The sequence below is a fragment of the Mobula birostris genome, chromosome 6 (assembly GCF_030028105.1).
Source record: "Mobula birostris isolate sMobBir1 chromosome 6, sMobBir1.hap1, whole genome shotgun sequence".
NCBI classification, from domain to species: Eukaryota; Metazoa; Chordata; class Chondrichthyes; order Myliobatiformes; family Myliobatidae; genus Mobula; species Mobula birostris.
Window position 1 is genome coordinate 161,339,259 of NC_092375.1, and position 23,567 is coordinate 161,362,825.

The following is a 23,567-nucleotide window of genomic DNA, read 5'->3' on the forward strand; positions in this document are numbered from 1 at the left end:
TTCTTCAAGGAGCATGCACAAGATTAAATTTTACTTAAAAGGCAGTAAAATGTTAAAACTGTGCTTTTTGTATGTTTGCTCTGTTAATTTTTCAGTGTTTACCTGTCAGCTGATTTGCTGTGGTTAGAAAAATATAATTTTGATAACAACTGAGATTCTCTATCTAATAGTGAAGAGGTTATATTTCCATATACTAGCTAACTGAGAAAATTAATTTTCTTGTATTTATTCATTGTGGAGTTACTCTTTGGTCTCAGTGACCCGAGGAAATACAAACATTTGAACAGAACTAAATACACCAGTGGCCAAACTGTTGCAATTTGACTGATTCTGATTTTTACCTGACAAAAGTTTAAAAATTTAAGTTTTGTTATGTCCAAGAAAACAAAGGCAAGTCCAAATTACTCATTTTATTCCTCCATCTGCTATCATCAACAATGGGATCAAAAATATTTCTAAGATGCTTTCCTGCAGTTGATGTTCAGGGGTGACCTTTTCATTGGTGCCCTGATGCAGTTCTGCTCAGGATGCTCATCCCCAGGTTTTCATTTGAAAATGGACAAAAGATCTTATTTCCAGAGTGGAGATGAAAGTGACAGCACTTGACAAGACAGTGTTTGATGGCTTCAAGGAGACATTGTAAAATTGAAGTTAATGCAAATAAAAAAAAATTGTTTCACTGGCTTAAAGTGGCACACTTCTGACATCAAGAGATTTGATAATGCTGTCTCTAACCTTGATGGAGACTGCTCATTTGCATTGTCAGTCTCTGCTTAAATCAGTAAGTGCTTTTTATAAAATGTAACTGAGGGAAAATTATCTTCATCTTGGTCATTCTGTACATGCTTGGAGCTGATTGTGACATTTGATTGTAGAACAGTAGCTGCCATGAGGATAGTCCTTTATTGGCTAACTCATCTTCATTGAGACTTATACAATAAAGTAATAGAGCTGTATTACAATGATACGGAGATAAAAATTACATTAATATACGTTGTTCGTCCATCGTTGGCGTCGATGAGGACCTCGACACCATTATGATGGTGTCGAGACTAGCGCATGATTTGGATTTAAGTGAGGGAGCGTTGCGCAGCGTCAGCCTCACTCTCTCTTCCCAATTCCCATCTGGATCCAGTGGCAAGACAGAGTCTAGACGGCTGGAGATGGGACTACATTAATATATAGTAACTTTACATTAACGTTGTAATCTCTTTCACTCAATTTGCTATTTATGTTTTAATACACCAGCAAGTTAAACCCATATTCACACAGAGGTGACTTAGGGAAGTAGTGTTCTGTACAGGAAAATGCAGTGGGTAGGTATCAAAAACAATGGAATCCTGCTCTGCCTTTCCAGAGAACTGGAATAAAAGAGGATGTTGTAAAATGACAGTATAAAACGCTGCTTTATCACATTACACTGAATGCAGTTGAATACTTCTCACGAACCCTTCCAAAGGATGTATTGGCCTTAGAGGTAAATTTACTGAATGATGGCTATGCACCCCTGGTTAAATTTAGAGTGAAGAAATTAGATTTATCTTTTCTGACATTTTGGTCAGGAAGTTATTTTATCGAAGTGGAGCAGGGGTATAGTTCAAAAATTAACCAGGCTTTTCAGCAAGGATGTTTGGAACCACTTACATAAAGGTGCATAGAAATTGAAACTCTTCAAATGACAGTTGATTTTAAATCTCAGCTTGAATATTAGGTGACCAAAGATAGTCATAGAAATGTACAGCACAGAAACAGGCCTTTCGGTCTATCTAGTCCATGCAGAAACCGTTTAAACAGCTTACTCCTATCGACCTGCACCGGGACCATAGCCCTCCATACCTCTACCATCCGTGAACATACCAAACTTTATTTAAAATTGAGCTCTCGTGCATCACATGCTGACAGCTTATTCCACACTCTCATGACTCTCTGAGTGAAGAAGTTTCCTCTCATGTTACCCTTAGACTTCTCACTTTTTTCTAGTTTTAGTCCCACCCAACCTATTGGAAAAAGTCTGCTTGCATTTATGCTATCTATACTGTTTCACCTTGCATCTATGATGTTAGATTAATTGGGATAAAGTTGTATCTACAAAAGTCCAGGGGGAAATGTGGTTTAATTCAATGGCAGTTCAAGTTCAGGGTGCTATAGAACATAGAATAGTGCAGCAAAGAGCAAGCCCTTCAGTACACAATATTGTGGCAAACCAATTAAATTAGGAATTAAATGGCCAACTAAATTAATCCCTTCTGCCTACACTAAATGAATGGTTATGGGAAGGTTAGATAGATTTGAAAGGAATGAATAGTGGGAAACAAGGAAGAATGAGCCCCAGTCTCCCAGAGGGTTAACTACAGCTTTAAGCTTGTAATCTTGTGAATGTAAAAGATGCAGCTCTTCCTTTGTATGGTTTTCTAAAGCCATTTGGACTAGTGTTAAGGTGACACAATACTAAACATTAGGAAATGACACCAATCAATGTATATCAAGAAGTGGACACAGACTACTCAAATCTTTTGACTGATGTTAAAGCATTTCTTGGAGAATTCACAAGTCTAAAGGAATAAGCTTCTGTGTGAAAATAACATTCAAAATTGTATTATGCGGCTCCATCATATTTTATAATCTGTAAATTGAATGGTAACTTTGCTGTATTGATGTCTGTAGCTTGTCATCTGTATATTATTAAAACTTTGGAAGTATTTAGTTTCATCAGAATATAAAATCTGAGAAAGTGGGTTAAGTATGTAATGTCCAGTTCCACAGTTCTTTTTCTCATTTCAGAAGTAATAATGGTAGGGTGCAATTTGTGGCAGTTTTGTTTTCCAATGACATTGTGTGCATTTATGTTACCACTATCCAATGCTGCTATTTGTATATCATGTAGTTAACCCAAGGATCTACTTCATATTTGTTCTAGAGGTACCCAGAGAGCAAGAATCCATTATCTGTACTTGCAAGGCTGGTTGAGGTGGGTCTGGTATGCAGTCTAAATTGAGATCTGTGGTTTGGATGAGATATGTGGACTATTTTGACAAGCTGAAACATGCAAGTTGTATGATAGATCCTTTGCCACTGGCCTTTGCATTTGTTATCAATAGTAAATCCTTACCTCTTTCACTGTTGAATACAGGGGACTATAAATTGAGGTTGGGAACAAGGTGTAATAATCTACAAGCTTGATAGAAGAACAAACAGCTTGTATTTGATTAAAAATTAGAATGTTTATTTCAGATGCTGTCTCTGTCTTTCCACATATGAAATAGGAGCAATATACTCTTATGTGAAGTAGAATCTATTCAAATACCATTTGAGCTTGTATAATACTCTTTAAGTCATTTCACAGGCACTTTACAGACGGCACATAAAAAGCAAGCAGTGGCAGGAAAAATAAGGGCCTGAGTGATTGGGCAGGTCAAACGTGGTTCAGGATTTCAAATCAGTGTCCCAACAAGTGTCTTGATTTGACAGAAGGTGATCCCATCAGTAGTCAATGGCCGATGTTCAGTAGACAAGAATTGGAGAGATTCCTACTGATTAGTGGGGGTGGGGAGTGATGTTTAGACACTTCAAGATGTAATCGCAGACTTTAATACATTGCCTAACTGGTAGGTAATTTAAATTAAGAGCAGGATATTGATTTGAATAAATTGGAATTTGTGGAAGATGAGGCTTCTGGAGATAGTCAAGAAATGGCAAATGTAGGTCATTTATGCAGCCTGAAATAAATGGGCAATTGTAGATCGAAGTAAATGGCCCTTGTGAGAGTTCCTGCAGGCACCGTGAGTTGTATGCCCAAGGAGGTATTGTAGCAAATGCACTGTGGCTAAGATGAGGATTTCAGCGACTGGATATTGAAACTAACATATATGATATGATGGGAGATTAAAAGGGGAGAGAGCAGAGCAAAAATGGGGAATTGGCCAGGTGCATACATAAACAATGCTGTTGGAAACTTCATTTATTAATTCTAGTGGAGCTAGTCAGAAGAAGGAATTGGTTAAATATAAAATAAGTCTGATTTTCCTTATTCTTCAGAATGGTACTGGAGACAATGAGGCATGGAGCTGTCCCAAAAAAAAGCACGAAGGATCTGTTTTGTGCTAGATATGTTACAATTTGTGACACTATTTAAGGAAATGAACATCTGCAAAATGATTTGGAAACAACCGTGATGAAAGATTGAATGATTTGAGGAGAAGGACATTGAAGTCAAAAGTGAGCTAACACTTCAGCAAGTCAACTGCTGTAACTGTGCTTTGACTGATAACCAGATTAATTTTGTTAACTATTCTTTGGAGCAGGCGAGACATTGTTTTCTTAACTGTCATTTCTGATGCAGACAAGTCAGTGTCTGATTCATACTTTTTTTAAGAATGCATATAATCATATAAGAATGTATATAAGCAAAAATGGGTCCATCTATCAATTTCAAAAAGACAGAATGTATGGTGATATTCAAAAAGAAGGAGAATCCTATCTGCAGGCTGAGAATAAATGGGGAAGACATAAAACAAATACAGATCTTTTGCTGCTTTGGAAGCTGGGTGACATCAGATGGCAGGTGCAACATGGATATCAAAAGAAGAATAGGGATGGCAAAGACACCTCTATGAGAATGAAGAGTATACTGACCAACACTAAACTAGGCATGACAACTCCCCTCTGAGTACTGAAATATTACGTTTATCCAGTTATGTTTTATGGCTCAGAATGTTGGACAATATCTAGTAACATGAGGAACGAATTGAAGCAGCAGAAATGTGGTTTTTGAGGAGGATGCAAAGAATATCATGGACAAAACGAATATCTAATGAGGATGTCGTGAACCGAGCAAGCACAAAAAGAGAAATGTATAAGATCATGAAATGGCAACGTGACTTCATTGGACATGTGATTAGGAAAGAGGAGTTAGAATGCATGGTAATTATGGGAAAGATTGAAGGGGAAAAAAGCAAGAGGAAGGCAAAGACAAATGATGATGGAGACAGCAGCCAGAGAACTGGAAATGAATACCAATGAATTGATCCACTTGACCCAAAACAGGAGTGTGTAGGCCATGGCAGTCAAATCTCAAACTGGGCATGGCACCTGATGATGATGATGATGATATAATTATAAGTTGAAATGCGTGAAGGTCCTGAGGTGCTTGTACCACCTTCGTGAGGGCAGCAATGAGAAGAGAGCATGTCCTGTGTGATGGGGGACATTGATGATGGATGCTACTTTCCTATGACAGTGTTTTACGTAGATGTGCTCAATGGTTGGCATGGAGACTGGGCCATATCTGTTACTTTTTGAAGAATTTTCTGTTTAAAGGGCATTGGTGTTTCATTTCCATACCAGTCTGTGATGCAGCCAGTCAATATACTCTTCACTGCACTTCTATAAGAGTTTGTCAAAGTTTTAGTTGTCATGCCAAACTTCTGCAACCTTCTAAGGAAGTAGAGATGCTGCCATGCTTTCTTTGTAATTACACTTATGTGCTGGGCCCGGGACAGGTCTTACAAAATAATAACACCAAGAAATTTAAAGTTGCTAACTCTCTTCACCTCTGGTCCTCTGAGGATGGCTCATGGATCTCTGTCTGGTATCTTTGTGAAGTCTATAATCAGCTCTTTGGTCTTGCTGACAATGAGTAAGAGATTGTTGTTATGGCGGCACTCACTCCTAAATGCTGATTCATCACTATCTTTGATGCGGCTTTCAATGGTGGTGGTGTCAGCAAATTTGAATTTGACATTGGAGCTGTGCTTAGCCACACAGTCAGAGGTGTAAAGTGAGTAGAGCAGGGGATTAAACACATAGCCTAGTGCTGCACCTGTGCTGATGGAAATCGTGGAGAAGATGATGTTGCCAATCCAAGCTGACTGGGGACTGCAAGTGAGGAAATCAAGGATCTCTATTGTACAAAGAGATATTGAAACCAAGGCCGAGGAGCTCATTGATTAGTTTTGAGGGGGTGGTGATATTGAGTGCTGAGCTGTAGTCAATAAAGAGCATCCTGATGTATGCATCTTTGCTGTTCAAATGTTCTAGGGTTGAGTGAAGAGATAATGAGATGGCATCTGCTGTGGACCTGTTTCTCCGCTATGCAAATTGGAGCAGATCTAAGTCGCTTCTTAGGCAGGCGTTGATTGGTTTCATCACTGACCTGTCAAAACACTTCATCACTGTGGATGTAAATGCTATACTGGGCGATAGTTATTGAGGCAAGTCACCATGCTGCTGTTGGGCACCAGTATGATTGAAGCCTCCTTGAAGCAGCTGGGTATCACACACTGCTGAAGCAAGAGATTAAAGATCTCATTGAACACTCCAGCTAGTTGATCAGAACAAGTCTTTAGTACTTGTACTTGGCCAGGTATGCCATCTGGGCCGGATGCTTTTCATGGATTCACCCTCCTGATGACGGCTCGCATGTCAGCTTCATAGACTGAAATCATATGATCATTGGGAGATGTGGGAGTTCGTGATAGTTCCTCCATGTTTTGATGGCATCGAGCTCATCTGGAAGTGAAGCCCTGCTGTCAGCTGTGTTGTTTGATTTTAACTTTGTAAAAGATGTTAGTATTCACGTCCTGCCACAGCTGTCGAGCAGCCTTCGTTGATTGAAGTTTGGTCCAGATTTTCCATTTCATCCATGAGATGGCTTTCCGGCTACCGTACCTGGATGTCTTGTAACTTTTTTGGTCACCAGACTTGAGGTTGTGGATCTTGTGGTTCATCCAGAGCTTATGATTGGGGAAGTCTCTGAATGATACTGTGGGGACACACTCATCTACAGCTGTTTTAATAAAGTCCGCTGCAGTCATGGTGTATTTATTCAGATCTATAGAATACTTGAACGTGGCCCAGCACACCGACTCGAATCAATCCCATAGCCTCTCCTTTGCCTCTCCCAACAACCTCTTTATGCCCTAATCACTGGAGCTTTGCTCTTTAGGTGCTGTCTGTATGCAGGTAGGAGAAGGACAGCCAAGTGATCCAAGTCATTGAAATGCAGTCTGGGCATGGAATGGTTGGCATTCCTTATCTTAGTGTAACAGTGGTCTAGTGTGGTGGAATCTGGTGCTACAGCTTATATCGTGATGGTAATTGGGTAGGGTTTCCTTCAAACAAGCCTGGTTTAAGTCGCGACTATGATTTGAAATGTGTCAAGATGGACTGTTTCTTGTTTGGAGACGCCATCATGCAGTATCACAACTTGGTTGTAGTTGGCCTTTGGTGGTAAGTAAACTGCAGTCAGGATCACGGATGAGAACTCCTGAGGTAAACAGAACAGACAACATTTGATCATTAGATGTTCAAGGTAGGGGGAAACACGTGTTCAACAAAGCCGCCACATCGGAGAACCACCGAGTATTTATCATGAAACACACCTGCACCTTTTGACTTTTTCGAATTATGAAAAATAACAGGTAAAGCGATAATGTGTCAATCACTTTCATTAATTATCCCTCATTTCTGGGCAAAATACCTTGGCTTTGAAGCTCTAACTTCTGTTAACTTGGTGATATTGATTGCCAGAATATTGATTGTGTTGAAAAGTAAGGAAAATATGATTTGAAGAGCAACTTAAGGTAACCTTTAGCCTCAATATGATGAGTGAAAATGGAAAATAATGTTGCAGATTTTTTTGCCATTTTTAAACCTATGCATGCCCCTGTACTGGTGATGTAAGTCAGTAAATCCACCAGTAGAAAATAAAGTTGATAGCATTCTGTTTATTTTGGCAGAATCTAATTTGGCAAGTTGTATTTCATCGAATTACTTCCTTGATACGCCTCAACTCACCTTCAGTAATCTTTGTCACTAATAGCCTATGCTTCAATAAATTTATGATTCAGGCTAATGGCATCAAAACTTTGGTGTTGATCAAAAGACAGTAATAAGAATTGGAAATGGTCATTGCCCACATGCAAGGTTAATTTTAACTACCAGTTGTCAACCCAAAACCCCATTGACCATATTCTGCTGCAATTTGTCATTGAGTGCATGTTGCTACTAAGTTGTATTGAACAACATTAACTCTTTAGTAAGCAACCAACAACCCAATTCTTGAATTAATTACAGAAATATAATCGCTATGCAGTAGAAAGGATATTCTTATTGCAATGATTATCCTTTTGATTGAGACATTTTCCTTTGCCCTGGTTATTAGTCCAGCACTTGAAGAGTTTTTATTTGATTCTCAATGCCCTTTGGTTGTTTTTGTGTGGTGCATGATTGTTATTTTGGTCCACTGCTCTACAAATGGAGTGTGGCCATAGTTCATGGTCTTTATCTAATACGTTCATACTTAATGGGGACTGCTTGGAACCAGTTCGGATTCATTTGAAGCTTTTGGTTGAAGACCTCTGTGCACACTTCAGCCCTTGCAGATGTAAATTTGTCTCCATAGTTGAAGATTGCTTTTTTCACAAGTTATATAGTTGACCACCATCATTATTGACCCCATCTGGTTAGACTGGAAACCTTTGAGCTAATGTACAATGCCATAAAGCCCTTTGCTATCATTAAAGTTAGATGTGCTGGGCTGCTAAGTTGAAATATGATGTAGGTCATACCTATGCTGGTGGTGGACACTTACTTCATAAGAATCCAGTTTGAAGTTGCTGAATCTATTTCCATTCTGTACCATCTAGGTTGGTAAAATGCGATGTTATGTGATTAATATCTATAGTGTACTAGTTCTCAAAAAGAGCACTGTGGTATTCATGTCAATGCATCTGCTGATTAGCAGCATTGGCAGGTGGGGACGATGTCATGTAGGTCACTCCTAGTTGGTTCTCTTCTACAAGCTGAATAAGTTATTGGAAACTAATCAGTTTCTTAATTGTAACTAATAGTGCACTAATTACCATGGCCTTGCTGCACTCATTGTTTGATTTTTTTTTACCCAAGTGGAGAAATAATTCTGCAACAGAAGGATTAATTGGTGGTCAATAGTAGGAGGTTTCTTTGCTTTTGTTTGACACAGTTAGATTTTATGGAACCCAGTTTCCAGATTGTGTTTTCAAGCCTGTTTCCACCTTGTGGATATGCCCTTTCAAATGGGTAGGGAATGATCAAGTATGATGGTAGTCATATAGATTGATAATGACAATAAGACACCATTGCTGTTCTCTGAGATTATTGGAACCCTGCTCCTATCTAATTGTTAATTATGAGGAAGCATATGTGTAACCGCCATTAGTGTACAATTCTGAGATGGAAGTGCATGGTTTATTGACATTGGCAGAGCAGGTGAAGAAAGTAGTTTAAGCAAATGAGATCATTGGCTTTATAAATGACCGGACTTGTACATACAACAAAGCTCCCATAAATATTAAATTTAATTGAGAGGTAGTCTTGAGGGAAGAAAAGCTGTTTGTATGTAACCTACCCATAGTAATTGGACACTGTCCTCTTAAAAACACTGACTGATATTTTTACTATGGAGGGTTGCATTGAAAATTGACAAGCAATCCTTTCTATTGATACTTGTGAAATGATACTCCATTAAACAAAGTAACATGCAATGATACTTAACATTAGCCATAGAACTTGAGATATCTTAATTCTGTACAATCGTAATTAGGCATGGGAAGACAAATGTTCACAATAATTGGCCCTCATCAACACCATTCATTACTGTACAGTGAAGGTATGGTTACCGTGTTGAGTGACTTCGTATAATTTGTGAGTTGTGGACAGAATCATTGTGGATGTATGTAAATAAAAAGATAGTCATTCATAACACAGGGATGGGCAATGCCAACACAAGGATGCACAATGGTACCAAAGACATGTCTTTAATATAATCACTGGTATGGGCATATCTGGACTATTTGGTACTCAGGTCTGTAGAGTGGAGATTGAATAAGCTTTCTAGTGCAAACAATAGTATTCGAAAGGGTACTATTTTAAGCTTCCGTTTCATCTTCCACTTGTACGTTTGTTTAATGATATCCTTATTAAAGGAAAATACTGTAGTTAGAATTGGGATTTAACATGTCCCTTGTTAAACATGCACCAGAAAATGTACAACTGGCAAATACCCAAAATTAATTAATGCTGATTTATTGTCTTTGGGATATGTGTTCAGTTTTAGGACTTCCCCTACTAGTATGTTGTTATTTCAGGTTCCACGCAACAACAGCAGAACCACAGTGCTATGAAGTTTTAAATATTTTTTACTGTCTAGCTCAATTTATTGTTGTAGATAACTGATACTTAATTTGTAAAATATGTCAAGAGCACTACCAACAGGTGTTGCACTTTAATGTTGGCATTTCTACACTAGCCTCGCCTTGGATGCTTTCTCAACTAGAATATCAGTTCCCACAATGATCTGTTTTTTTAAAATTTCTTCCCTATACCATTTTTCTTTCTTCGGGTTTGTTTGCTTTCTGGTCTGCCTAGAAGAAAAATCGAGAATTTTATATGATCAGGTTTAAGTACAAGGGACAAGGATGAAATATTATTCACGTTTCTCAATGCAGCAGAATTCTGCAGGAGTTTCTTCTACTTTGACCTAGCATTTGCACTGCAACTTCTATTAAAATGTATCTGCATGTTCTGAAGTTTGGATATGATACCGAATGTGGCTAATGTGTGTAGGTGTGGTTGATTGCCTGAAATGCAATTGTGGAATGCTATACAGCAGGTCAAAGTCTTTGTCACCAGGTACAGGATGATTGGAAGATTTTTTTTTTCCCGTATTGGCCAATTACTTTTGGTGCTGTTAATATTTGAATGATTTTTCCAGTAATTGGAGAACATGTAATTGAATGACAGTGGATTTAATTCTGCACCAGTGATCCAATTTTATAAATGGTAGTGCATTTTTAAACTATAGAATATTTTGTACAACAGTCATTACAGGAAATCAAATGACATGGTGACTGGTTAATTTAAAACACAAAATTGGTTAATTATTTACAATAGAAATGTAACCTCAATAATTGCATGAAATTGTGAAAACATGCCTTGTACTCCAATATCATGTAGGGTGGAAAATCAGGATGTCCTAGGTCTGTTACATGATTTCAGGATCACAGTAGTGACTGGCTCTCAGGTGCCGTACAAAGACCAACCAAACTACTTGGTTTCACTTAGTGTGATAAAACAAAAGGATAAAACTTGACTGATCAGCTGTTATTAACCTGATGGACTGCCAGAATCTGCTGCAAATCAGCCTATACAAAAATTGTTCTTTTTGTGATGGTCTGCACTGTTGCTAAATTGGGAGAGTAGTTCTACGGACTTTATCAAGTAACAGTTACAGATTTTGAATCACACAGGCTTCACCATTATAATCCATGAATATGCCTTATTAAACTCGTAGAAACAATAACAATGGTATGTAGTTGTTAACGATGGAGGGCAATCAATGATCCCCATCATCCACGCCATGCTTTCACTGCTGCCATCAGGCTCTTGAACCAGCGGGATAATTTCACTCATCTCAGTACTGAACTGATTCCACACCACATGGGCTCACTTTAAGGACTACAACTCATGTTCTCGGTAGTTGTTGTTTTATTTATTATTATTATTACTACTTTTTGTTTCTCTTTTTTGTATTTGTGGTTTTCCGTCTTTTGTGCATTTGCTGTTTGTTGGTCTTTGCGTTATCATTAATTCTATTTCTTTTGTATTCATTGTGAATGCCCACAAGAAAATGAAACTCAGGATAGTATATGGTGACATATGTACTTTGATAATAAATTTACTGTGATCTTTAAAACCACCTCTCCAGAAGTTCCAGATCTACCAATCTTTGGGTGTATTCAGAGTGGGCAAACGTTTTCTTCAACTTTCCTGTACTATTTCCACCAGGGAGCTTAAATCTACCTTCACAAGATTGATCATTCTGCTCAGGGCATTAGCTCTTTCATGTTCATTCTGTCTAGTGAATCAGCATTGGAGATCAGGTACCACCTGAAAGCACTCTGGTTGCATGGGGGTATTATGTATGATAGTTGGGAACTTATTTGGCAGTCATTCATAGTTAAGTTACTCCTGAGCAAAATAAAAACTTTTAGATAATAAGGGAGCGAAACAAAGTGAATTTGACCATGTCCTCACCCATTGTTCATGGTCCTGCATTTGTCCATAACAGTATTAGTATGAATGATCCCTGCAGCATGTTGTCTTCAACTTCCACTGTGTTGTGTATCATTGTTGCTGTGCAATGTCAAATGGATTTAAAGCAAATCATCCAGATAATCTAGGTAGCCATCAACCGTAATACACTTGGATCTTGCACATCGGCAGTCCCCTTGCACTGTAATTACTATCAAAGAATTGACTAACCCAGCTCAATGAATAGAGAGAAACCTCACAGGGACAATACTGTACCACTATTCTGTAACATTCAAAGATAGTGTCACCAAATCTCCTACTGTCAGCATCATGAACAAGGAATTTTAATGGACAATCATTGAAGCATTGTGGCTTCTGGAGTAGGTTAGAAGTTAATGACCTGCTTCCTGTTTGCTTAAAGCCTATCGTAGGTAGGCTACAAATCTGAAATATGACAGAAATCTTCCGCTTGGATAAATGCAGCTGGAGCTCTGAATGAAGTACAGAACAAAGCTACCCCTACGCTCTTCAAGTTCAGCTCTCCAATGAGACAAACATTTGTTTCCTAGATTCTCTTCCCACTTCATTGCTAAGTACACAATTTCTCTTTCTGGTTCCCTTTCCCTCACTTTAGTTGCTACCTGTTTTACAAAACTGCCATCACCACTGGACTCTCAAAAAAAAATGTTTCAAGTTTGTACCAATTTGTTTCTGCTTTTTTTTTGTCTTACATTATCTGTTACTCTTTGATGGGGAGAAAAGTTCTGTGAAGGTAATCTCTCCCTCTTTCTGGAGCTCTGTTAAATGCAGTGTCCTGATCTGCAAATCCTCTTTTCCATAGATGCTGCCTGGCCTGCTGAGATCCTCCAGCATTTTGTGTGTGTGTGTGTGTGGCTCGGATTTCCAGCATCTGCAGATTTTTCTCTTGTTTGTAATACAATGGCTGGTTTTTTTCCCTTTATTCCACAGTACATTTTGAGATGCTATTTTCTTGAAATCACAAAAGCTGTTATATTTCTATAAGAATCAGGTTTATTGTCACTGACATATATCGTGAAATTCGTTTTACAGCAGTGGTACAGTGGAATACATAAAATTACTACAAGTTACAATGAGGGCTATAAAATAAAGTGCAAAAAGAGCAAAATGGGTTCCCGGACTGTTCAGTAATCAGATGGCAGCGGGGAAGAAACTGTTCCTAAAATGTTGGGTGTGTCTTCAGGCTCCTGAAACACATTGCTAATAATAATGAGAAGATGTTCTCGATGGTGAGGGTCCTTAATGATGGGTACCACCTTCTTGAGGATCCTCCTCTTAAAGATGCCCTTGTTGGTAGAGAGGCTGGTGCCTCTTCCTTTTGAAAATATCCCTTGATGGGGAGGCCTTTGGTCATGATGGAGCTGTTACTTTAACAAAAAATGAATACAAGATTAAACATTAAAATTTTTTTCATTAGTATTTTAAGTATTCAATTCTGTTTTTTCAGCGTTGTCCAAGATCATAGGGTTTCTCTGGGCTATAAAGCCAAATCCTCCCATGTAGTCTCTGCAGTTTTGTTTTGCCTCATGAATGCTCCGTGGCCATCTTTTTGAATGAATAAGTACAGATAAAAATTTGCATGTTGGGCAAAACACTCATTTCACTATGACCATGTCAAAACTCTGATCTTGTGTCAACAATCTTGGATGAAATGCATAATTTAGGAGAGAAACATATTGTCCCTTTTAATTTAAAAAAGAGGGTTCAAACTTGACCTACCAATATTTTATTTTGTTCTGCTAAAGTTGTGCAGGAGTTTGCTTTAAGATTATTTTACATTGTCTTTCAACTTTTTTTTGCATGCTTAACTTGACATACATGGATAATGTGGTAAGTGCATTCACTTGCTGTGTATAACCCATAATAGCTAAATGCTACCGTAATTACATAGTCTTATTAATGTGCTTTTTTGATGTAGTAGACAGAATTTCAAAGCATTAACAAATTAAACCTTAATATTTGCACTAATTTTGTGTTTGCTAATTGGTAGTTTAGAAGCTGATATGGTGTTAAAATGGGTTCAGGCCAAAGTGTTAAACATAAGAACATAAGAAATAGGAGCAGCCTGCTCTGCCATTCAATAAGATCATGGCTGATCTGGCCATGGACTCATCTCCACCTACCTGCCTTTTCCCCATAAGCTATAATTCCCCTACTATGCAAAAATCTATCCAACTTTGTCTTAAATATATTTACTGAGGTGACCTCTACTGCTTCATTGGGCAGAGAATTCCATAGATTCACCACTCTGGAAAAAGCAGCTGCTCCTTATCTCCATCCTAAATCTGCTCCCCTGAATCTTGAGGCTATGTCCTTTAGTTCTAGTTTCACCTTTTTGCCTTTATCTTATCTGATCCTTTCATAATTTTATATGTTTCTATAAGATTTCCCCTCATTCTTCTGAATTCCAGTGAATAGAGTTCCAGGCAACTCAATCTCTCCTCATAGTCTAACCCCTTCATCTCTGGAATCAACCTGGTGAGCCTCCTCTGCACTGCCTCCAAAGCCAGTATGTCCTTCCTCAAGTAAGGAGACCAGAACTGCATGTAGTACTCCAGATGTAGCCTCACCAGTACACTGTACAGTTGCAGCATAACCTCCCTGCTCTTAAATTCAATCCTTCAAGTAACGAAGGCCAACATTCCATTTGCCGCCTTGATAGCATGCTGCACCTGCAAACCAACCTTTTGTGATTCATTGACAAACACTCCCAAGCCACTGCACAGCAGCATGCTGCAATTTTTTTTACCATTTAAATAATAATCTGCTTTCATTTTTCCTTCCAAAGTGGATTACCTTGCATTTACCAACATTTTACTCCATCTACCAAACCCTTGCCCACTCACTTAACCTGTCTATATCTCTCTGCACACTCTCCACATCTTCTGCACAATTTATTTTTCCACTTAATTTAGTACCATCAACAAAATTAAATACACTATACTCGGTCCCCTCTTCCAGATCGTTGATGTATATTGTGAACATCGGCCCCTGCGGCACACCGCTCACTACTGATTGCCAGCCAGAGTAACACCTATGTATCCCAACTTTCTGCTTTCGATTAATTAACCAATCCTCAATCCTCTATCTAATGTTAAAGGCATTAAACAAGGCTTATCTTTGACATGTGATTTCTTAAACTTGTTTTTTGTCATTAAAGTGTACATACAAAAATCATAAAATTGCAAATTATTTCTAAAAAATGTCATGAAACTACCAGTGTAAACTCCAAAATTAGTTTCAATGCTGCACCCAGCTTTGCTTCTGCCAAGAGGGATATCCAAATCTATAGCATCAAATAAGCAGAGGTCATTGATTTATTTCTGTGAACCTGTAATTCTGTTTTATTTTGTGCCAATCTGAAGCAAGTTTAGATTTGGAGGAATGCAACATGGAAAATATGTGACTGTGGAATTAATATTATGGCACTGCTACAGACAATAAACAGCAAATATTCTGAGATCCCTGATGGTCTTTTTTTTATATTTTAAAGGCTTCAGTGTTTTTGATGTAAGCAAATGAATACCTTTCAGCATTGTTTCACTAATATTACCAAATTAAGTAGCTTTTGGATGCTTGTCAATAGGACATGGTGGAATGGATTGCTCTAATTGCTCTCCAGTCAGCTGCTGGGAGTTTGATGTTTGTGGTATAACAGTACTGTACCAGATTGTATTATTGGGGTGTCTGAAAATCAGGATTGAATTTAACAATTTGGATTTTACCTTTCTACTAAAAGTATTCTTCCTCTCCATTTTAGCAACAGTTGTCACAACTGCATAAGGAAAAGCAGGAAATTCTAAAGAATCTGGCACTTTATTATTTCACATTTGTTGATGTCATGGAGTTCAAGGTAAGCACATTGCACAATAAAGATCTGTGAGCAAGATGATATGGTATCTCAAGGCTGTTATGCTGTTCAGCATCCTAATATAAAGTCAATTCCATTTTTACTGGATTAATTCTTAATCTTGACTATACTGAATGAGTGAGAAGTTCTGTTCTGGAGAAATTAATGCTGCTCTAGTAAATGTGCTGAACAATTTAAATTTCAGTTCCTAAAAACCTTCTAAATCTTAAGTTATTTAATGCCAATGGATTGTCTAACAAGATTGCAGGAAGTGCTATTTAATCTCCACATTTTGGGTGTTTAATGAATAGAGATGATTTTGATGTTCAAATTGTATGCTATATTCTTTACACAATTTTGTTAATGCCAAGGTCAAAGGTATGAAGATTTAAGAATTGGACTTGCAGAAGGCTAGGTCACAAACTAACAACATTCAGAATCGGATTCATTTATTTATCATGTGTGCATTGAAACATACAGTGAAATGTGTTATTTGTGTTAACAAACAACTTAACCTGTGGATGTACTTGGGAAAAACCCAGAAGTGTCACCATACAGTCTGGTGCCAACATAGATACCCACCAATATAGAACAAATTTAAAGTTCTAAGTATGTATGCAGTATACAACCCTGAGATTCATCTTCCCACAGACAGCCATGAAACAAGAAACACCATGAATCCCATTCAAAGAAACATCAAACACCCTCTGCATGCAGAAAACACAAATCTCACAAGCTGGGAAAAGATCAGTGATAAACAGAATATTAAAAAAAATCTATCCACATTCAATCATTGAAAGAGTGTAGGAAGGTTCAGTTTAGCTCAGTAAATTTAAGCAAAGTTCACTTTTTTTTCCTCTCTGGTATTTAATTTTCTAGTAGTTCTTGTCAGTCATTAAGTTGAAGAACTGACTTGATAATCTAATTTCCTCTCCATTTCCACTTACCAATTACCACTGTTTTGATCTCATTCATTACGTTCTGTCTAAATCTAGCCTTGAGAAGTCCTCTGCATTTGTTCCATTGAGCTCCTACTTGTCTTGTTCTGAAGAGATAAATGGGATGCATTATTAAGGAATAGTTTTAAACATATTTGCCTGGAACATTAGTTATTGTATATATTCAACTTTATCTACAGTGGTGCTAGAAAGTTTGTGAACCCTGTAGAATTTTCTTATTTCTGCATAAATATGACTAAAATTTGATCAGATCTTCACACATATCCTAAAACTAGATAAAGAGAATACAATTAAATAAATAACACAAAAGCATTATACTTGGTCACTTATTTATTGAGAAAAATTATCCAATGTTACATGCACTTGTTGGAAAAAGTATGTGAACCTTTGCTTTCAGTAACTGCTGTGACCACCCCCACCCCACCCCCATACAGCAATAACTACAACCATGCATTTTCAGTAACTGCTGATCAGTCCTGCATGTCAGCTTGGAGGAATTTTAGGCCATTCCTCCTTATAAAACTGTTTCAACTTTAGGATGTCGGTGGGCTTCCTTGCATGAACTGCTTGCTTTGTCTTTTTCCACAACATTTCTATAGGATTAAGGTCAGGATTTTGGCTCGGCCATTCCAAAACGTGAAATTTCTTCTTTTTAAACCATTCAGTTCGTTTACTTTTGTATTTCTTATCATTGTCTTGTTGCATTATCCAACTTGTATTAAGCTTCCGATGATGGACTGCTACCCTGACATTCTGCTATACAGTGTCTTAATACCATTTTGAATTAATTGTTCCCTCAACACTTGCAAGCTGTCCAGACCCTGAGGCAGCAAAGCAGCCCCAAACCATGATGTTCCTTCCACCATGCTTCACAGTTGGGATGTTGCTGTGTAGTGCCCCCTTTCCTCCAAACATAGCAATGTGCGTTTCTGCCAAAATCTTCAACTTTTGTTTCATCTGTCCACAGAATATTGTCCCAGAAGCATTGTAGAACATCCAGGTAGTCTTTTGCAAACTTGCGATGTGCAGCATTGTTTTTTTTTTTTGTTTTGGAGAGCAGTGGTTGCACCTGTGGTGTCCTTCTATGAACACCATTCTTGTTCAGTGTTTTTCTTATAGCGGACACATGAACAGAGACTTATCAAGTTCTACAGATTTCTGCACGTCTTTTGCTGTTACCCTTGGGTTCTTTTTTCACCTCCTTCAGCACTGCACATTGTGCTCTTGGTGTGATCTTTGCAAGATGCCTACTCTTAAGGAGAGAGCAACAGTATTGAGTTTCCTCCATTTGCAGACAATTTTTCTTTTATGTTTCTCTTGCTGTGGGCTGATGAACACTCAGATCTTTGGAAATGCTTTTGTAGCCTTTTCCAGCTTCATGCATTTCTACAATTCTTCCAAGGTCCTCTGAAAATTGATCCAAGGCATGGTGCACATAAAGAGATACATACATCTGTCAGTAATCTGACTTTGTGTGCCTTCTTTATAGGGCATAGCACCTCTACAACCCATACCTCAGTCTATCTCATTGATTGGGACACCTGACTCCAAGTACTTTTGTAGAAAATGTTACCCCAGTGGTTCACATACTTTTTCCAAAAAGTACACGTAATATTGGATAATTTTTCTCAATAAATAAATAAATGAACAAGTATAATGTTTTTGTTACTGTTTAATTGGGTTCTGTTTTATCTAGTTTTAGGACTTGCATTAAGATCTGATCATATTTTAGGTCATATTTATGCAGAAATAGAGAAAATTCTAACGTTCACAAGCTTTCTAGCACCACTTTAGATGTAAAACTTTATATTTATACACTTGGTTAGTGCTAATTAGAAAAGAATCAGTCTTGTTATAGTATAATCCTTATATTTTGATAATTATTGTGCATTCTGATGGTTTTATTAACACCTCAAGCCTCATTTGTTTTTTCTCTGTGTATCAAGTCAGTTCTTTAACTTAATTTCCTTGCTGTTGCATTTTCTGTCCTTCAGGATACATCTCAGTAGTTTCTTCTGTCTGAGTATTTTGAAGTATTCTAGACACATGGTGACAATTTTATATTCCTATGTTTCTGTAGTTTCTGAACTGGGATTGTTGAACAATTTCCTCTATTATATCCTGCTACTGCATAACAGCAACAAAAAAATGTTGCACAAAGAAATATTTTCAAAGCATTAAAAAATGTTTTCCAATTCTACCTTTTGGTTTTATTTATGAAACTTAAAATGTTATTTAAATGTGTTTCTTTGACAGGATCATGTCAGTGAATTACTGAACACCATAGATGCTTGTCAAGTTTTCTTTGATATTGTAAGTATTTCAGAAGTTTAACATTTTTAGGTGGATATACGATCAACAACATTTTTATTAATTTTTCTCTTCCCTCTAACTCCAGACTGTCAATTTTGATTTAACCAAAAATTATTTGGACTTGGTCGTAACTTATACAACACTAATGATTATGGTATCCCGAATTGAAGAGCGGAAGGCAATAGTAGGACTCTACAATTATGCACATGAAATGTTGCATGGAGCAAGGTGAGTGCTAATCTGTATTTAAAATACAAACATTTTAATATTGGTGTGGTTTGTATATTAGTGATTGGGAATGTAGGTATCAGGTAACCTTTAACTTGATATGAATATTATTAACATAAAGATTCAACTACTCTATTAAATTCAATTTAAGTATTTGGATAATTACTTGTAGGTTAATATTGACTCATGGCAATTTGAATCTTACATCACTTGAATATATTCCATAATTGTATATCTTGAATGTTTTGATCATGATACAAGCATTTGATGGGACGAAAATAAATTGTGAAGCTAAACTATAACAATGGTATGACTTAATTATGCTGAAACTTGACATAGCTGTCAAAGTTTGATTTTTACGTGATGTTCACGCAGATCAATAACTTTGCAGAGCTTGATTTGACCTACTTTATATAACTGTCATAGTCTTTACAAACTAATTGGAAATGACTGGTAGTTCGTGGAAACAGTATTATTCAGAATTCATACGTACGCTTGCAAGTGTGCTGCTACAAGAAGTGCTATCTTGGCCTTAATTCTGATGGTACCAATTCCAAATTTGTTTAGATTATAATGTCAAAAATTAATTTAATTTATATTAAATGCTGTGAGTTAAATTCAGTGGTCCCAAATGTGAAATTATCAGGCTCTGTGTTGACATTGTTCTTTGCTAAGGCATTTTTTATTGCATAATCCTTAAATATAATTGAGAAAACTTGTTCTGTGAGTTGCAAACACCATATTGCACAAATTGATTAGGCCAATTTTGTACTTGAGCTGCAGATGCTGTATCACACTATCAATTCCACAGTATGCATGAAATTCAGAATGGTTGCTGTATTATTTGGCCATTGTAAGTGCAGTGTGTTTTCTTGAATGGCACCTGCAGATCCTGTGCTGCCTTGTTAGTGGGCAGGTATGAGTGCATTGAATACCTATCAGAAGAATGCAGAGGAGTAATTGTCTACTCTGCTGATTTGATATCAGTCCTGCTGTTTGAGGTCAATGCTCACTCTTAAACATGCAGAGCTGAAGGAACACTAGGAAGGAAACCCCTCAGCAGAATCTAAAGGAATTGTTAATGACTTAATTGTGGTTTGTTTATTTTTTTTGCCGTAAATCCATGCGTGTTTGGTGCATTCTGGTAGACGTACATCATGGGATTCTGCGGGAAGTGCAGCATGTTATGAATCACAAACGAGAGGATATGCAGATGCTGGAAATCCAAGTAACACACACAAAATGCTGGAGAAATTCAGCAGGCGGGTATCATCTGTGGGAGGAGGTGGGGGAGTACAGTGGACTTCTTGGGCCAAGACGTTGACTGCACTTTTTTTCACTGATGCTGCCTGGCCTGCTGAGTTCTTCCAGATTTTGTGTATGTGGCACGTTATGAAGTTCTGTTGACTGGGCGTCTGCTGAAATTACTTGCTTCCGTATTGGGAAGCATCAGGCTGCAGTACAGCATACTTGAGAGAATGAGCAGAGAGCACAGAGAATGTGGCAAGATCAGACCATGAACCTAGGCAGGAAACTGAGTTTTCCGTGCATCAAATGGATGTTCCCTGTAAAAATATTAATATAGCATTAATGTCAGAGCAGAGGTGAGGACCACGTTTTAAAAATGCTGCTTCCTTTCATTTGCACCTGGACTTGTATGAAGTATTTCAGGTTGCTGTGTACCATTCCAGAAGGGCAGTTACAGGTGTTGTCTGTTCTAAGGTAGATATACCAGCAAGTGGAGAAAATGTACTATTTACCACTGATTGTATAATTCCCCACATTGTCATTAACCCTAAGGAAATGGTGTTCTGATGTAGGTCAGAAAAATCCGGCACAGAGGTTATGGCATCCTGTAGTGCCTATTCTGTCTGATTAACCTTTGCTGACTGCACTGCCTTTTTCTTCAAGGGAATGAAGCTTGCCGTTCACTGCCCAGCAGTGTTTTTGGGTGATGTTTGTATCATGGCTGAATAACTAATCGTTTCCACAAGCCGTGGGTCACAATGTGTGGTTTGCATCAGTATAAAATATGTGAGAATTTGAAGACAATAGAAGGTCACTTGTTGTTTTGAAATCGTTGCCATCTTTCAATGCTCCTTAGTATCTCTCCATTACATATCCATTTTTGGATACAGTGACACATGCTACTCATGATCTTGTCCCTCTGGAGAACTGTCCAGTTAAACAACAGCCAATAAATATTTGAATCATTGATTTTGTATAAGCCAATATCTTGGGACACAAAACTGGTTTAAAGAAAATAGACAGCTCAGGGGTGATCTGGCCAATGTCACTTGTCTTTCAGACACGATAAATTGCAGTATTACAATTTTTATAAATTGTTGTAAGCAGTAATAGCATGGACTTTGTAAAAATTTAACTGCCTGCTACTCCACATGGCCACCTCCTTTGGATACACACTATAACAATTCCTTTCCCAATTCCAACAATGAGCTGCTTGACCTCATCTTTTCCACTGCCAAGATGAGGCCAAATGCAAAGAAAAACAGCAGCAAATACTCTCTGCTTGTTTAGATTACAGTCCAATGACACAAAATTTGACTTTTCCAGTTTTAAGTTATCCATTCCCCTGTGTTCATTTCCTACTCCCAGCAGTTCATGCAAGTTTTCTCTCCTGTTCACCTATTCTAACCCTCTCCCCCCGTTACCTGGACTCATCACCCCCTCCCTACCTGATTTTATTAGTGCACCACCCACATACCTACTATATATACCTGGGTTTGTTCTTCCTTGGGTCATGTTTTCTGTCCCCTTTCTCCATTTTGTTCCATAAGCTTATCATCTCCTCTCCTCCATGTCTCTTTCTCCTCCCCTCTCCCTCAACCTACGACAAACCTGTTGGCTACCAGCCTCTGTCTTGCATTGTCTCACTACCTCTTTGTACTGGATATCTTCCCTCTGCAATCTGGCTGGATACAGAGTCTTGACACAAACCATCAACCAGCTCTTTGCCAACACCAATGTTGCTCAGCATTGAGTTCTTCCAGAAGTTTAATTTTCACTTTAAGAACACTGCAGTTTATATCAATTTGGCTTAAGCCTATGATTTGGTCAGACAAAAACTGATTAGCAAGGCATTTTGTTGTTGTGGGATTGGCAAATACTTAAAGTTATCTTTATACCTGTGTTATGAATCAACTGTTTTTATTGAAGGTAGGACCAGTGGGCTTGTTCCCGTTTTAACTGAGCAAAATTTGCAAGGAGTAAAAAATCCACTTTCACTTTTTTATTTAATTGTATTTTTAAAAATTTATGTTGATTAGAACAAAAAGGGAATGTTTTTTTCCCTTAATAATTTTGAAACATAGTCTAACTACAATATTTATTGACAGTCTTAGAAAGTTAATATTAAGAAGTTCAAATGTCCAGTATTAGAAATACGTAATAACATGTTGATGTATTTCTAAAGAACCGAGGTTTGGTGACATTGATAGTAAATGTTAGATTCCTAGTGTTGTTTCTCAGAAGGTGAACACTGCTGTAGTTGATGTCATGATATGCTTTAAAAATGTTAGCAGCTTTTAGGTAAAGCCTTCGTTGAGAAAATTCAGAAGTATAAACGTTTGGATAAATATGATCAGGAAGTGTTGCTCATTTGAGTTTAAGTTTTGTGTTTTTTGTTGGTACTGTGTTCTGCAGAAAACTACTCTTTATTGAGCTTCCTAGGGATTGCTGGATATAAGAGCCTTCCCTCACAAATTTTGAAAGTTGCTCTCGAGCAATTGAAACTTTATATTTTTATAAATAGTTAATATTTTAATTTAGTATACATATTGAGGACTGATCTTAACAATGTTCAGTAAATCCTTAAACTGTTATTGCATTTCAATGTTTTCAGTATGCAGTGCTAAACAGTTTAGGCAGGGTTTTCTGAAGGTTTATTTTTTAAACATTAACTTGACATTGAAAACATTCCTCTTCAGCTGTTAGATCAAGTCTTTAAAGCATTATGTCATCATCAACTGTATGTACAGACAAGTATTTCGACCGAATCTTTAATATTAAAGGCATCCCTCACCATTCAACATCAATGGTTGTCTTGCATCATTGGATGCCAAGGAAATATTGTCATCCTGAATTGACAT

The 23,567-nt window shown here is 37.5% G+C and overlaps 1 protein-coding gene across 3 annotated transcripts in view; it reads left to right on the forward strand.

Moving 5' to 3' along the window:
• nckap1 (NCK-associated protein 1) overlaps positions 1–23,567 on the forward strand; it is a 154,274-nt gene that overhangs the window by 18,818 nt on the left and 111,889 nt on the right. For 2 of the 3 annotated variants that reach the window (XM_072261729.1, XM_072261731.1), the window contains exons 3-5: positions 15,869–15,961; positions 19,174–19,230; positions 19,316–19,458. In XM_072261729.1, coding sequence (XP_072117830.1) covers positions 15,869–15,961; positions 19,174–19,230; positions 19,316–19,458 — 293 coding nt within the window. The remainder of the gene's footprint in view (positions 1–15,868; positions 15,962–19,173; positions 19,231–19,315; positions 19,459–23,567) is intronic. The other variant, XM_072261730.1, reaches the window with a different exon arrangement.